At 36.0% G+C, this 16,840-nt stretch overlaps 1 protein-coding gene across 1 annotated transcript in view; it reads right to left on the reverse strand.

Moving 5' to 3' along the window:
- Positions 1 to 16,840, reverse strand: part of BCKDHB (branched chain keto acid dehydrogenase E1 subunit beta) — a 110,137-nt gene that overhangs the window by 64,377 nt on the left and 28,920 nt on the right. Inside the window, exons 7-8 of the mRNA XM_014870178.2 lie at positions 11,661 to 11,758; positions 8,362 to 8,472 (exon numbers count right to left, since the gene is read on the reverse strand). Coding sequence (XP_014725664.1) covers positions 8,362 to 8,472; positions 11,661 to 11,758 — 209 coding nt within the window. The remainder of the gene's footprint in view (positions 1 to 8,361; positions 8,473 to 11,660; positions 11,759 to 16,840) is intronic.

Below are 16,840 nucleotides of genomic sequence, written 5' to 3' on the forward strand. Positions count from 1 at the left end.
ATGTAGTACCACAGAAAAACAATTATTTTGTTTTATAATTTTCTTTTGTTAAAGTCGTCAGGAACTTCGATGCATTCAAAGTTTAGGATTCCCAAAACCACACTTCAAATCAAAGAATTTCTGCAGTAACAGCTTTACATATCAAAAGCATATTTTGCAAACAAAAAGCTAAGAAAATAAAATTAGTCTAATTTGTTTCTAGAAAGAAAAAAATGCAGACCTGTTTTTTTTCCTCATGTTAAACCATTTTAAAATCATGCAATAATTAAATACATGCATCTCATTCTAGGACATTTTTTTGTGACATTGCAAAACAGTAATTTTCTTTTGTTTTCTATATCCACGTGCAAAAGTAAAATTTCCACCAAGCCCAAGCAAATTCTGTCCTATTCTATCATAGCATTAAGTGAAATATAAATTTCAGGACAGTGCGAATTACATACATAGAAAAAGTAAGCAAATTGCAAGGTTTTCAGATTAGTTCAACCTCCAAATGATGAAAACTAGTAGTACAGGACTCATAAACATATACCCAGAATTTCAAACATTTCAATGTGGTAAAGGACTTAATGTGTCTCAGAGATGTCAAAAATTGTGCAACAGTAAAATATAATACCTATAACAAGAAAATAACTGTTTTCTATCATAATGAGTCAATAGGGTAATCAGATATTCAGGATTTCATTCATTAGTTCAGCCCACCAGATCGCAGGGAGCAGAATCAAACAGGCTAAAATAATTTCAAGAGATATGGGGGATTTTAGGAGTACTCCATAATAGCTTGACAGAAAAACCTACTGCTGAATAGACTGAGTTCATTTAGAAGAAACCTATTGATTGTGCTGAATACTGTTGTGTGGCTGACAAAAAAAAAAAAAATGAAAGCAATCAATAACTACAGACTCTTGAACACAAAACAAAGATGAGAAGGATGGAAATGGTTTGTCCAATTCCACATTGGTAGTACCAGAGAAGGTAGCAGCATAATGAAAACTAAGTGTAATCTCAGGTATAATTCTAAGACCTTTGGAAAATATCTGAGTATATACATCTTAAAGAAAAACAAAGACTTATTATAAAAACAAATTCCAACAATATTTGGAAATCTCTGCAGTCTATGCTTTTATTACAAGCATTTCAAATTGCCATCACTGTGAACACACTGTGACTTACAAGAGGCTAAATACAATGCATTGTGCTATTAATAAATGCATATTGTAGACAATAATTCAGTAAAAAGCAGATTAAATCTTGGCATGACGAATTTCGACATTATCTTTAGAAGTACAAAATTATTGTAGAAATACTTAAAACTACATTCTCATGGGGTAAAGGTTAATAAAGCACAAACAGTAAGAATCTACAGCATGTGAATCCTAAAAAAAAAAGTAGTTTAAAAGAGCAGCTGGCTCAACTAAGTGATAATGGCAGGATAAATAGCTACAGACATTTAAAGGCAATACTGTAGGGAAGCAATAATTATGACTATGGAAGAATGATTCATATATGATTGCCATCATGGAACTTCATCCCAACTTCCATTAGAATTCAATCAGCACCACTTGCAAGGAAAAAAATAAATGCACATACTGGAGTCATAAAATAGCTTCTAACCATAGACTATGTACCACTATCCATTTATTTGCCTAAGTGCCTTTAAATCTGAAGGTTGTAATACATAATGTGAGCAAAAGGGAAAAGGTTTGATGAAGAATTGATTGACAGTGTCATCAGCACTATACATTAACAGAAACTACACACAAATGTCTTCTCTCTAACTACGGCTTTCTCCAATCAGATTATTTCTCAAGTATCACTTGTCAATACATAGGCAAAAAGACTGAGAACTATTTTTATATTGGGAGGGAGAAATGAGGGAACAGAACTATATATACACAAACAACTTGGCACTGAGGTACTTCCCTGACAAAAACAAGATGCATAGGAGCAAAAAACAAGGCTTCCATTCAAAGCTTTCTTTGAACATAACATAGAAGAGCAAAGGTATGAATAATTAGTTTCTATAATGGTTATGTATACATTCTCATAACTTTAAAATGTCTGCCTCCAAATATGGCTCCAGCGTTCTGCTTCTGGAAGCCAAGCAACAGTCCACAGCACTAGTAACCTGAAACTACAAGACCAAAAGACACAAGTTTCTTATGGAAACAGTGACAAAATTAACTGTCATCATGCAAGCAGTACAATTTTAATCACATTTTATAGGTACAAGATCCATTCAATAAGAAATCCAAGGAGCAACATGTAAAATGGCAAAAGATCAAGAACAGATAGCCAAGAAACATAAATCTGATCCCAAGATACCTGTGCTACAATTGCACTGTTCAATGCCTGGTGAGTGTAGTTAATGCATGAAAAATCCCACATCAGGCTTGCTGATCTTGATTTTCCTTTTATTCACGGTCCAAATAGATGAAGTAAACTTAAAGGAATGGAACAAGCTGGTAGACCCATAGGTCTGCTAGGACATGCTGCCTATTAAGTATAGGACATGAAAGATGTACTACTGAAAATTATTCACTGATGAGATCTGAAAAAAAAATGCCACTTGTACATTAAGGCTAATGCTTTAATACACACTGGAAACAAAGGCTCCCATCAAGAGCCTCGATGGAAAACAGGCACAGACCTTGCCAATCTGTACTACCCCTTGGTTCCCTCTGTGGAACTCTGTTTTTCTCTTGCCCAGATTTGCTCTTTCCAATGAGCAGCAGATGTGTTTGCACCCTGACAAGCATTTAGGCTGACCTCCACGAGGGGAGGTCTGCAGAATTCTTCCTGAAGAGGAGCAAAGCAACACCAAGTGCCCAGAACTACATGCACCCCCTTCACTTTACTGTAGCATAGTGTCCTAAACCATTTACTTCTGAGTTACTATTCTGAACATTTCTTTGCACCAACGTAGCAACCATTCAGAGACCATTGTGCATTTGCAAACATTTGCCTACTAAATAGTTCAGAAGTATAAAAATGTGCATTTGCAAATTTTCACTTGCACAGTTAAAATAGCAGATTGATACTAATCAGTTCAACATTTAAATTAATATTCTTGGCTCAATTCAGGGTGAAAAAACTACAGTAACTTGCACAATCCTTTAAGTGTACTTAATCCTGAGCTAGATTTCCTACTTCCAGCAACATGTATTTTTCAACACAAACCATTACAACTACAGAATTTTACCCTGCATGTGACCAGTGAAGCATTGGGAAGCGTGCCATTGGCTTTTTAATCAATACCACACCACTCAGCAATTCATACATGGAAAGTCCACACAGCCTAATCTATTCAAAGTGTCCAAGCAAATCTGTTAAGTATAGTGAAGGAAATAAAACTTTTGTTTGAAGAATTCATTTCTGAAAGGGAAAAAAAGTGCTTTTAAACTGTTTTTTCAGGTTATAAATAACCAATTCTATAGCTATTTCATATATAAGTCACATTTCAGTTTTCTGAGCAGTGTCCTTCAAAGCAGCATAGTCTTTCAATAATAATACAGCTAATCAATAAAGTAGTGGAAAAGTGTTATCTGTCTGGATTAGGAACTGACATCTTTTCTGTGGCTGCACTAACTGCAGGTGTCTGCATGCACATGCAACAGCTGGGAAGTCAGCAGAGTATTCAAGGTAGAGGCTTCTTTATCAGCAGGCCATGTTGAGAAATACATTGATTTCATGGATTCGTGTTTACAGGTGAAAGTATAATGGGAAAAAAAAAAAAAATCACTCCTGATCCCAGTCCACTCATACATGAATAAAACACACTGATGTGGGATGCTGATGTTAAAATAAGCACAAGGTAAGCAGTCTCTCCCTCAAAAAAAAATAATCAACTCTATGGACAGCTAGCTCATCTCTCTTTGAATTGTAACTGCTGTACCACTTATACTCCAGACCTAGTGAATACAACAAGAGTTTTTGTCAGAAATCAGTGAAGATTATCAAAGTAAACAAGAGACCTAACAAATTTCTCACTGACCACAATAACATTGTGCTTTGAAAATGCAACATAGACAAAATGCACACTCTTTAAACAAGCTTGTGTCACTTTTCTGACACATAATGACAACAAAACGTTTTAAGTTAATTTATACAGCTACATATTGAGAGTTAATGTTGAGTTTACTTTCAATCCTGCAGGTAAAAAACACGTTTGGTTTTGTTTCATGTCTCATTCAGAAGCAATATACTGGGAGTCTGTGCATGCATAACCTGTACAATCTACTTCATTTTTCTTGTGAAAGACTTTGGAAAGATTACAGATCAGCATGCATTTTAGTTTACAGAAATGTATATAAAAGGCACAGATTCTTTGCTTTTATCCTAGTAAAAATGTCAGATATGTTTTTTCAAATAGGCAATTACTTATGTCCTTTATGTCAGCAGCAGGTGTCATCTCTCAGCTACAAAATTATAGTTCAGTTTACCTCACCTAACTTTACTCTAGGAAAACTAGGGTTTCCCTAACTTTTTTTCAAATGACCAAACTTTTAAACCATGTCATTTCCAGAGGCCGATTTATCTCATGAAAAAGGCAGACTGTTGATGCAGTTGTGATGAATGACCCTCAGGAAACAACCTTTCTCTAGAACAGCTCTATGAGCTCCTGTAACTGGGTCAACCTTCACTTCTCCTTCTTAGACATCTGAAGATCAACAAAAGAAAAATCTAGCCCCTGGTTGCATGTTGACCCATTCCAGGAAATGTACCAAAAAAAATTTCAGTCACTGCTGGGATCCATTCAAATTACCTGGTAGTCTGCTCCAGGCAGGTGCAACCTCATGTCTTCATGCAGATAACAAATGCTAATCTATTTCAAAACTGAGCAGAATCTCAAAATCGCAAAAATGCAAAGAAAATATCAGTAAAATTAGGCAGCAATTTTTATTTATGCTCACTGTATTTATTCTTTATGTTTATTTATGTTTCCCTCAGAGCTATATATTCATAAATGTGCTCCTAGCTGCAATGCAAAGTCAAAGCAGATGCTTAACTTGACTAGAAGAGGCCTCTGGTGGCAGTTGTGAAATACAACTTCTCACAGTTCTACAAAATATGCATCTTGATGACATAACTTTCTGCATAGAAAAAGTTACAGAAAGCAGACCAAGAAGTTATAATTGCCTTGAAAGTTGACATATTACCGCTCATCTCCAAAGCACCAACAATTTCAGCCCACCCCTCTTCATGGCTACACCACAGCTTGTCAAATAAAAGTTGCATATATTTCCAGCTAAGACTAAAATAACAGCCTTTACTGATCACAAAGGACATCACTCCCAGCAGCAAAATTGAGAGATGCGTTTTTACAGCAAAACCCGAAGTCCTGGCCTCCAACACCATGCAGACTCCCATCAGCTGTGGACCATGCATTCCAGCACCAGCAGAAGAGCAATAAGGTTACAGTGTACTATGTGCACCATCATCTGCACCCAACAGGACAAAGAGACAATGGAAGCATTTCAAACACATGTGAGACAAGGAAAAACAAAAAGCTGGCCTGATGTTTATGAGTGCTGACACAAGTAATAGTCAAAGACAAAGGGCCGCCTGTAACAGCTGATAATTTGCTTATTGGTTGGACTGGAGTAAAAGCAATTCCATTAACATTCAAAAGCCCACAGAGAGAACATAATGACCAATGGACAGCTGAGGAGACTTTCTCTGGAATGGCCAACTTTTCTACTGCTCTTTTGGACCTTGACACTGGCATTTCAGGAAGGGAATAACAAGTCCCATCACCCAAACTGATGCTGTAAGCCACTGACAACTGCAACAGCTGCCACAAGCAGTTCCTCTTGGGATGAGAATACAGCAAGCAGCTAGAACTGTAAGTTCCACCCTTTTGTTTACACTAGCAATTACCTTAAAAGCTGTCCAGGATGCAAATTAAATTTTAGAAGTTTCAGAGTTACATAAGTCAACCAACTAATGCACAAATGCAAACCACTAATTATTTTCAGCTGAGCAAAACAGACAAGATCTAAAGAAGAAGAGAATTTAACATTTCTCCCATCAGACCAGCCAGCATACAGCCAAACTAACATAACAGCAATGCTAACTAAAAACATTTACTGTTTGGTATTTATTACAATAAACAGCTGAACTGCCTAGCCAACAGGCACTATACTTTTTTTGAAATTATTCTGTTAATTCTTAATAGTAAACTTAATAACAGATTTACAGCAACAGGTCCACCTGTTCCATCTTTCAGAGATATGAAGAACCTCTCCTGCAAGGAAACACTAAGAATTGGGATTGTTCAGCCTGGAAAAGAGAAGGTTTTGGGGTGACCTAATTGCAGCCTTCCTGCATCTGAAGGGAGCCTACAACGAAGATGGAGAGAGACTTTCTACAAGAGCATGTAGTGACAGAACAAGGGGGAAGAGCTTCAAACTGAGAGTAGGTTTAGATTAGATACTAGGAAAAAAAAATCTTCACTGCAAAGGCAGTGAGGCACTGAACAAGTTGCCCAGAGAATTTGTGGAAACTCTAGCCCTGGAAGTGTTCAAGGCCAGCCTGGATGGGACTCTGAGCAGCCTGATCTAATGGAAGATGTCCCTGCCTATGGCAGGGGAGCTGAAACTACATCATCTTTAAAGTCCTTTTGGACTCAAACCATTCTATGATATTTATTATATTTATGCCAGAGTTACCTTAAAAGATGTTCAGGACAGAACAGGAGCTGAAAATTTCACGGAGTATCCAAATTTAAAGAACATATTTGCAAAATATTGTACAATTAAAGCTCTGTACTTCCTATGCACAGCTACATCTTTTCCTGATGGTGCTTCAGTCCAAGTCCAACCAAACAAAACAGACTTAACTGCCCTTTCAAAGAGATGCTTTGTTTTCAAATGACAGCTCAAATCTTCAAAGAAGGAAAAAAAAATTCGCTTAAAAATAAAGAAAAAAAAGGATCATTTTACTTGTCCAGAAGAGATTTATTATGACCAAAAAGATTTATTATGGTAAACGATTTATTATGGCCAAAATTTCACTTCATATTGATGACAGTAACTCAACACATTTCATTCTTTTACAGCTAGAAAGTACATCCAAGTAACAAGAAATACACTTCAAACAAAAAATGAAAACACTTCAACCAAGAAGATCAAATTTGTATGAGGCAACTCACAGCTACACATATAAGTACACATCCACAAACAGACAGCAGAATACTGCCAATAGCAGATGCACAACATGGATCTTTCCTCCCATAATCTATTCCATCCCATCCCACTGGCAGTCCCCCAGACAAAACTGAGGAGAAATACAAGTTTTGCCATAGAGTAGCAGACCAATGGCTCATTTCTTCCTTTACCATACTTAATGTGTCTACATGTTACTTTACCAGAAGCAAGGCCCTTGACTGAGCAAACATATAATGACAAAACACTTGTCTACACAATTAGGATATTCCAAATATATAGTCAGGTATGTGCCTGATTTGCCCTATTTAAACATCTATACAACCTGAGTAAGCTGTAGATAAGACACCATATTGCCTTAAATTAGAAACTGCAAGCACAGAAAGCATTTGATGGAATCACACACCTTTTTCCAAGCCTGTGGCTGTTCTCATCCCTGTGGTAACTCAGTAAACTACAGTTACTAGGCTTGAGCTAAGAAAGCTGCAGATATCTCTCAGTCTTCTGAGTGATTTGTTCAGCAGCATAAAATGAGCAAGTGAACCCAGCTTGAATTAGTACCCACGGAGTTGTTAGCCACGGTCCTGCAGGACTGTGGATCTGCCAACTTAAGGAAACTCTCAGCTCTAGCAGAAGGAGCAAGTGTTCTGTTAGCAACATCAAAGACTTCCACAAAGAAGAAAATGACTTTTCAGTACCCAGGAATTTCAAACTAGGTAGTCTGAGAAGTGTAAATGCCGTTTTTTCTCCCCAACCCAAGAATTCGCATACCTTAAATAAAACATTTATTTCTAAAAATACATATAAACAACACAAAGGCACGTTACTGAAGACCTACAACTAGATGAAGATCTTAATGCAAAACAGCAAGAAAAAGTATTAAGCTTTTGCCAAAGACAGCAAAGATGTCAGAAAGACTCAGAAATAATGGAAAAGCAATTTTCAGACAGAACTCTGATTAAATAGTGCCCTCTGCTTGAAAGTAACGAACATGTATTCTGCCATTATTTTGAGCCCTGAAACATAATTCTCTTTCAATGCTAAAGCAAATGTCTGGTCCATGTAATGTGCATGTACTCTGCATTTATGATATAGAACAAAAATACAGAACAATATATACAAAACAAAGCAAAAATGTAGGTATTTTTTTAAAAAACCTAGGTTGTTTTTTAATTAGTATGCATAATTTCCTTACCTTGCAAACAGTCTCTGTATCCCATGGTAAGATGGTCCTCAGATCAATAACTTCACAGGACACACCAAGTTTTTCTTGAGCCATTGCTGCCACTTCTTTGATCACATGTACCTGAAAAAGCAATGCATCATCACCAAATAATCTAAATTATGCAAATTACTCTAAATTACACATATGGAATACAAGCAGTGATTTAACATATCACCTGCATGTTGAGCAGAGACCCTTCTGTTCAATAATAACCATTTATTTTTCAATACTTTCTTCTTATTTAGTACCTAATTTTTCCTAGTATTTTAACACCACTCCAAAAACTAAATTCATTGAGGAAATACTGAGAACAAAACTTGCTTTCTAGAGAAGTGTCTTTCAATGAATAGTATCAATCCTCACTATTTTTTTAAATCAGTTTGAATGAGTTTTAGAAGTTTTTTGTTAGGATTGTAACTAAGCTAATACCCAAATACATCAGAGTAATCTATTTTAATGTAGCAGTCCCATGCAATCCTGCAAGAAACAGTAAATACATTCAGAAATACTATACTGCACTACATCTGATTTTAGCCAAAAAGCCAATAAACAGTTCTAGCAGTCCCAGTAACTACTCTAACTTACTGAAACATAGCTAAGTGATCACCTCCAAAGCATTATCTTATGAAAAGTTAGGAAAGTAATTACCATTACCTGTAAATATCCAGTCCTGATCCCCACAATCAAAGCATATAGCAGCATGCTATATGACATTATAACCATTTATTGTTCTTCCAACACATAGTTTAACACCAACATTACAAATGCTATATTACCTGACTACTACAATTCACATTCTACTAAAACAAAAAAGTATTTCCCTCTAGCAGGAGGCTAGAACTGGAGGAACTGGAATACAGATTATTCCCTATCCACCAGCCAAGGAATCTAGTAGTAGTGTGTCACAGTAGATATAAAACAATATCTAGTCCCATCCTTTCCATAAGGTGTATCATGCTAAGAACAGAAAAGAAAGTAATACTATATACATTCAAAACACTATCTTTACATGTGTTATAAAACACATTTCAGCAAAATGTACTTCAATCATTGGCTTCCCTAAAACAAATATTAGCAAGCAAATGCTCCAACATGGAAAATAACTGCTACAACTCAGATTATCCTCCACAAATAGCTCAATAAGAAGCATTTGCTCATGAGATATATGGGTAAAAAAATATTTCTCAATATGATGTTGCCAATAAACTCTGGTGCTCTCTCTATTGCTAGAACATTTCTCAATACAGGGTCTGGACTGTGGCAGATGACCTTCATCAAGCAACTTCTAGGCATAGGTAAGAGGTTGAAGCCAAGGGCCATCCCCAATAATCAATTTGGATGAGGTCATCTTCATCTTGAAGGCAACAGAATTTAACATGGACATGGTGTCATGCAGTGTCAGTTGCCCAAAGATCAGAGGGCATTAATAAATACTACACAGGCATAAATTCTATACTGAAACAAGATGATTATGGATTTAAACATGAACTACATCATGATATATGAACAGGTAAATGCAAAAGGACTATTTTAAAAGGAACATCTATAGAAGCATGGCAATAACAAAAAGAAAATACAGCTTGCAGTGTTTTTGTTTCAACTTCTAATACATCTGTGGCTGTAGTAAGAATGTTTGAAAATTTTCAACATGGCACATAGAATGGATGTTTTTGCTGTTTCTTTGTAAAAGTAAAAAAATTTACCTAGCTCACAGGGGATACGGATTATTTAATGACAATAAACAGAGCAGTTATTGACAGTAAAAGACGGAGCACAAGCGGAGAGGAACTAAAAACCTTTGCTGTCCTTCATGAGCACCACCCAGGACAATCAGCATCAGGGAACACCACCAGAGCAGCAGCTGACAAGCAACTACCTCATGTCCAAAACCATTCGAGGAGTCACCAGTGAGTCTGGGCAACCCCTCTGCCTGTTGACAGTAAATTCTGGATTGGTAGCACAATTAGCAATCAAATTCCAAGTTCATGTGCTTCACCTGAATAAATTCTCAACACAAACTCACTGAACATATTTCATCTGCAGAATCCTGTCACCTCCAGTGACAATCCAACACACTGGATTTACTGCATATGTGTGAAACATCTGCCTCCAAGCTGTATGACACAGCCACACTCATGGTTTGGTCAGCTCCTAAACCTGGATTAGTCTGTACATCTGTCCTATTTTTAGTTACACCAAAAGAAAAGACTGTCTTAACTTTTTCCTAAGCACTAGAACACATAGCTTTTTTGAAGCATGTCACTCCAAGTCCTTTACTGCCTCCTGAGTAAATTCAGGATATTATTAAATCTATATAGCCAGCTTTTAAGCCATTACTTTATCAAGTCAATTACTTTATCAATATCTGCTGGAGAAAAACAAGTACAAGATATTTAAGAAGTCCATAATTTAATAGCAGTGCAAAATATCAGAAACTAGTAGGACTAACCATGGATATAAGGGAGATAAACTAGTCTGAAGACAAGAAAACTACCACAGACAAGCACTGAAGATTAGAAATTTCAAACAAAACAAACAAACCAAATAAAAACAAAAAGGCAAAAACCTTTGCTCTTTGTCACTAAAGTTGTAAAACCCTGTCCTCTAAAAGCTTCTCAGATACAACTAGGCCAAGAAAATAGTAATTTCTGGTTAGTCCAAACTAGACTCAAATTTATTCTCTATAATTCTGGACTACGAAGATGTATTTTCTTAACAATTTTTTCAATATTTGCAGATCTTAATTTGGCAGGAAGGGAGGGAAAGGGTTGTCAATGATGCTCCTGAACAGTTTTGAAATGTAATTGCTAGAATCAAAACTGTACCAATCCCTACTTGTATTAAATGTTCCATGGATTTTTAACTTTCTGTATAAAGGGACTACCAGGTTACACTCCTTTAAATCATGCAGTGAAGATCTATACTATTCTTTCAGCATATTGTTTTGAACTTTTCTTTCCCACTGCCTTCCTCAGAGTTACACCTCACTGCTCCATTCTTAAATCTATCATTTTTGTAATCACAGAACATTAACCTGATACACAGGTACCTCTTCCACACTACCAGAGTCATCTTCAACTAAAAATGAGTAAAAACTTACACAATAAAAAGCTGGTTTCATAAAAATATAAACACTGGTAAACATTCATTCAAGCATATAGTGATGGAAGACGTACACATTTTTAATGTCTGGCACTTGAGCTTAAATGCAAACATCACCTAGGCCAGGCTTTGCTGGGTGACAGATAGTTTGGAAGACAGTTACTGACCTGAGTGCCCCAAGCAACCATTGTCACATCACTGCCTGTCTGCAGCACCTCAGCTTGAGACAGTGGAATGTTGTAGGGCTCTACAGGAACTTGTTCCACTGAAAAAATAGAAGAGGGGAAAATAAGCATTAGATTACTTTATTAGTCAATATTATCCCATAAAAACATACACTAAAGTTTCTTTAATGTTAAAGCCATCTAAAATAATAGACGAAAATTACACTGAGTATTTTACTGGCACCCAGTGACAGGATGAGGAGCAATGACCATAAACTAAAACAGAAAAAGTTTTACCTCAATATGAGGAAGAACTTCTTTATGTTGAGGGTGGCAGAGCACTGAACAGGCTGCCCAACCTGGATGTGTTCCTGTGTTACCTGCTCTAGGTGACCCTTGCCTTGGCAGAGGGGTTGGACTGGATGATCTCCAGAGGTCCCTTCCAACCCTAACAATTGTATGACTCTATTAGCATTAGGTCAAAATAACTGAGTATTAACATTCTTTCCAAGTGTTTAGCTGCAATTCCAATTCTTTTTAATTAAACTGTTACAAATATGTTCAGTGTAGAGTGCAATTTATGTTATATACCACAACAAGATGATACATATATATACATGCAAAAGATAGTAATAAGTTCTGGTGTACATCAAGTCAAAATATCAGCATCAGATTTGGAAATGGACACTGCTACAGTTAATAAAAAATCTCAAGTAACCTCTAATTGATTAGAATTCTTGATTATTCTAGCAATCACCAGAAGAGGCTTGAAATCATACTTTAATACTCGGACAAGAAGGAACAGCTGTGCCAGTATTCTCCTGACACTCCAAGCATGATGCTTTGCAGTTTTATGTTTAAATTGAGGTTAAAAGTTTTCAGAACCTACATAGGAAGTGTCAACAAGAACATCTGACTATAGCAGTTTTAAATGTCTAAATATTTTTTCTTTAAAAAATGTTATCTATTCACCAAAAATACACTACAATTCAAGAGGGAAGGCAGGAATTAGGCATCTTGTCTTCTCCTAAGACATTTATGGTAGTTCCATTCAAGACTCATTTACTAGTTTTCAGATGGAAAATGCTAGGTCAGTTGTGCCAGTATTGAATCAGTGTTCCAATGCACTATACATTAACTGGTTTAACGACAAACTATGATAAAAGACATCCATATATCATATTGCAAAAGAAATACTGTTTTTGATCTAAAGGTGTGGTTATGCACCAGCAAGTCAAATAATACTTCTTGAAACATATTCTAGTGATAAGTAGAAAAAAATAAATCTTCTAAATACACAGAAACAATTTATAAAGAAAACATTCTGCCTTTTTTTGTTAACTTATTTCATAGCTCATAAAATACTTATTGAGTTCCTGCTGAAAGGAATTTCTTCTTCAAGTTACAGTAAAGAATCTCCTTGAGTGATAGCAGTAATGAAGAGGTTTGTATTTTTCTTTCACTGTTACGGTAGGTCCAACACAAGAAGAATGACCTAGGATTTTTCGTGGCTTACAAGTTCCAAACGTAACTTCAAAAAATGAAGTAGCAAATAATTTTCAAGCATAGCAGACAATTTTCTTTTTTCTTGTTGATAATGATCCATAAATACCACATATGTCAAAGAATCACAGAATGGCTGAGGTAGGAAGTGACCTCACGAGATCACCTAGTCCAAGCACCCTGCTCTGTAATAATTTCTCTGAATAACAAGTGGCTAGAAAAATACAGGAAAGAAAAATATAAGGAAGAAAAGGGAAGAAAGGTACATCCAGCCCTTGATGCCCACATTCGTGGCAGACCAAGTTTCTATGGATTTTGCACACTGTACAACCCCCAAACAACAGCAAGAGATCCTGAAAGATAATGAAACACACAACTGTACTAATTGGCATTGCATGACTGGCTTTGTCATGAAATGGTCACACGCATGAAACCTGGAGAACAAGAAACTCAAAAAGATACCATGGGACCTTCGAGTGGAAACCCAGGACACTGACATGAATGAAGTGGTTTTGAAGGGAGTGGGATGAGCCAGAGGAAGAAGTGGAAGGTACACATGATACAGAAATAAAAGCTTTTTCTCTGTGCAATGGTTTTATCCCCTTAGGAAATGAAATATAACATACAATTACACAAATTAACTCATTTCTTACCACAGCTAAACCATTCTGTACAAAAAGGCCATTAAATGAGCTCATCTATAATACCTGACAATTTATATGGAAAATTCAGCTTGTCAAAAATTTATAGGCAAGTCCAATTTGGAAGGATTTTTCTTGATTGCCTTTGCAAAAACTCCTCTCCAACTAATACAGATGAAAAATAGCATATGAAATTATTCTATTAATATTCTTTCACGATAATTACCTAATTCAGAATAAAAATGTTTACATACAAGGCAGCGAAATATTTAAATCAAATGTTTCAAATACAGATGTCAAATACAGCAATTAACAAAAAATTGTAATTATCAGTGAAAAAGGGACATGACAAGTTAATTTTAAGAGGGTACAACATCTGTTGCATTTTCTAAAGGAACAGTCTGAACAGCAGAAAGAAAATACATGTTTTCTCATCTTACCTGCCTTGTCTCTATAACAACCACTGATGCAAGTAATATTTATTTCTACACCACCAATGTCATATATAGTACAATTAAATGAAACTGAAAAGGTCAAAAAACATCAGAGTAGGCTCTCCACAAGATGTCTAAACCTGATAATGTCAAGGTGACTCATCTTCTCCTTTGATTCATAACCATTATGTTCTCTTGACACCGCACAGGCTGTTAACACTTTTTATAAATCAAAGCCTCTTCTTCCTTTTTAATTCAGATATTTTCTTAGTATCTCTGACATTTAGGGGGATGTCACTACGGCACTTTCAACAACACTATGATCTCGTAAGTTAAACAGCAACAGAATTCTCCCTTCACATGTGTACTCGTATATTTAACTTTCGATTTTTACTCAGAAAGGCTTACATTTCTTTGCTCCTTCCTAACATAACTGAAGGAAAATTTACATACACAATACTTCTGATAAAGACTTGTAGGGTTATGCGAAAGAAGACAGTATCTGCTCCTTGAGGGGCGTCTAGACAAGGATCTTTACAACACAAATGGAATAACAGGAAGAGGAAGAAACCATAAGGAAGAAGTTACAGGGACACAAACCTTACCACAAAGGTTGAGGGTGGCAGTTACAAGAACTAAACCTGCTCAGTCTTACTTATTGATAAGGGTATGGGGAATATGAGAGTGTTTCTTTCAGTAAAATTATCTGATGGGAATGATAAAGAAAAAGGAGAAGCTATAAACAAAATATGGAAAGACATACCTGAAGACAAATGTAACCACGACAAACCTTGTCAGGAACACTCAGAGAAGGGCTATAAGATTTTGGTGGTTGGAATGGAGTGGGAGTGGAATTTCTGCCATTATTTTAGTTTGATTTTTTTTTTGCTTGTTTGTTTTAAACAAAGCATTATTAGCTTCAGGCCACCTGATAAAGGACAGATATCCTGCATTTTAAAGACTATCCCACCTACAGTTTATTTTCAGCTGTAATTTCATATACGAAACAACAAAACAACTGAACAAAATATCACGGACAAATATTTAGAGGCCTCATAGGAAGAAAGAAAAGTCCATTAGAGGAAAATGATGAGGCTTAAAAGCCTACATTAATTTTACATATAGAAAATCTTCCTTCCCATTAGCGTCCTTAACACCTTAATTTTTCAACTAAGTCCCACTGTAACATCAGCCACAAAGCTCTCTGAACAAATATGTCTATTCACATGAAGCTAAAGCAAAAAAAAAAAGCTATAGCAATATAATTTCATTATTCAATGACTGAGCCATCATCATGGAAATAAAGAAAATTATTTTTGTCTGGCACAACGAGATCCTAAATCTTAGGTGAAGTTTTACATCATACTAAAAAGGAAAAACAAGTAATAGAGGACAACTGATGCCATTTTCTGGTTTTGCTTTGGAAATCCTGCATGTTCCCAGCCTTCAGATGACCCTGTACTGTTTTGAGACACTAACAGAAAGACACAATAAACACAGACATAGTTGAAGTTTACCGTCTAAGTCAATTTCTGAATCTGTACTATTTTCTTTCTCCTGCTAGAATCAACACACTCACATAGGGTATTGTAAAAATTTTCTCTATGAAACACAAGACAGACACATTCTTAAAACTCTTCTTTCCACCATTTATCTTATTCTTGTTTACCAGGCTTGTGTCTCATTGCTGTTGCTTCTTGATCTTATCAATTATGATGGCCCTGGTCCATTTCTCAATTCACCAGGCCACATGGTTTCTATGGTGGCATTACCAGAAACCCAGACTATGGCCAGGAGAATAAGAACAAACTCTGAGAGAGATCAGTTTTAAAGGAGAAACTCCCAGGCAGTCATCTTCCAGTCCAAGCTGACCCAATCCACGAAGGACAGCTTAACAGTAAAAATGACAAACTAATGATAACACAGAGAAAGGTTTACAATAAAAATAAAAGGAACATAAAAATCACCCCACATAGTAAAATATTCCTGATTTACATTGTAGAAATAATAAAATATCCATGTAGATGAAAGAAGTTACCTGTTACAATCATCCCTGTCACATGTTGATTCAAATATACTATAAATTTCAACTTATACCACTAAACTGATATTCTTAGAAATTTTAAGACAAAAAATATAGGTAAAGTCTCTGAAAATTAGTCATCAGAATACAGGAGGAAATCACTGTCTTTCAGAAATGATCAACAACAGCAACGCTGTAGCTGGTTACTGACCAGCACATATACCACATTAAACACTACTTCAGCACATCTTTACTCAAGACTTCCATCACAAGCTTGATTTATGTTCAATAAATGATCCAGTAGTCAATTTACAAGTCATTTCCTCAAACACAAAAGCCTTCCTATATTCTCAAAAGCTGTGTGATATTGATGTGCAGCCTTTCATACCAGTATGAAAGCAAGCATTTTATTAAATCTACAATCTGTACTTGTGACTTGTAAATACTATGGGGAAGGGGGAGAAATAAAGGCCTGTTTTAAAAACACTTCAGTTTTTTCTTTGTGTAACTGGACTCAGACTCAAGCTCGTTTTTCAAACTACTTCCTCTAAATGAATGTACAGAGGCCTATTCGTTGAATAT

This window comes from Sturnus vulgaris, chromosome 3 (genome assembly GCF_052056855.1).
Source record: "Sturnus vulgaris isolate bStuVul1 chromosome 3, bStuVul1.hap1, whole genome shotgun sequence".
Taxonomy (NCBI): domain Eukaryota; kingdom Metazoa; phylum Chordata; class Aves; order Passeriformes; family Sturnidae; genus Sturnus; species Sturnus vulgaris.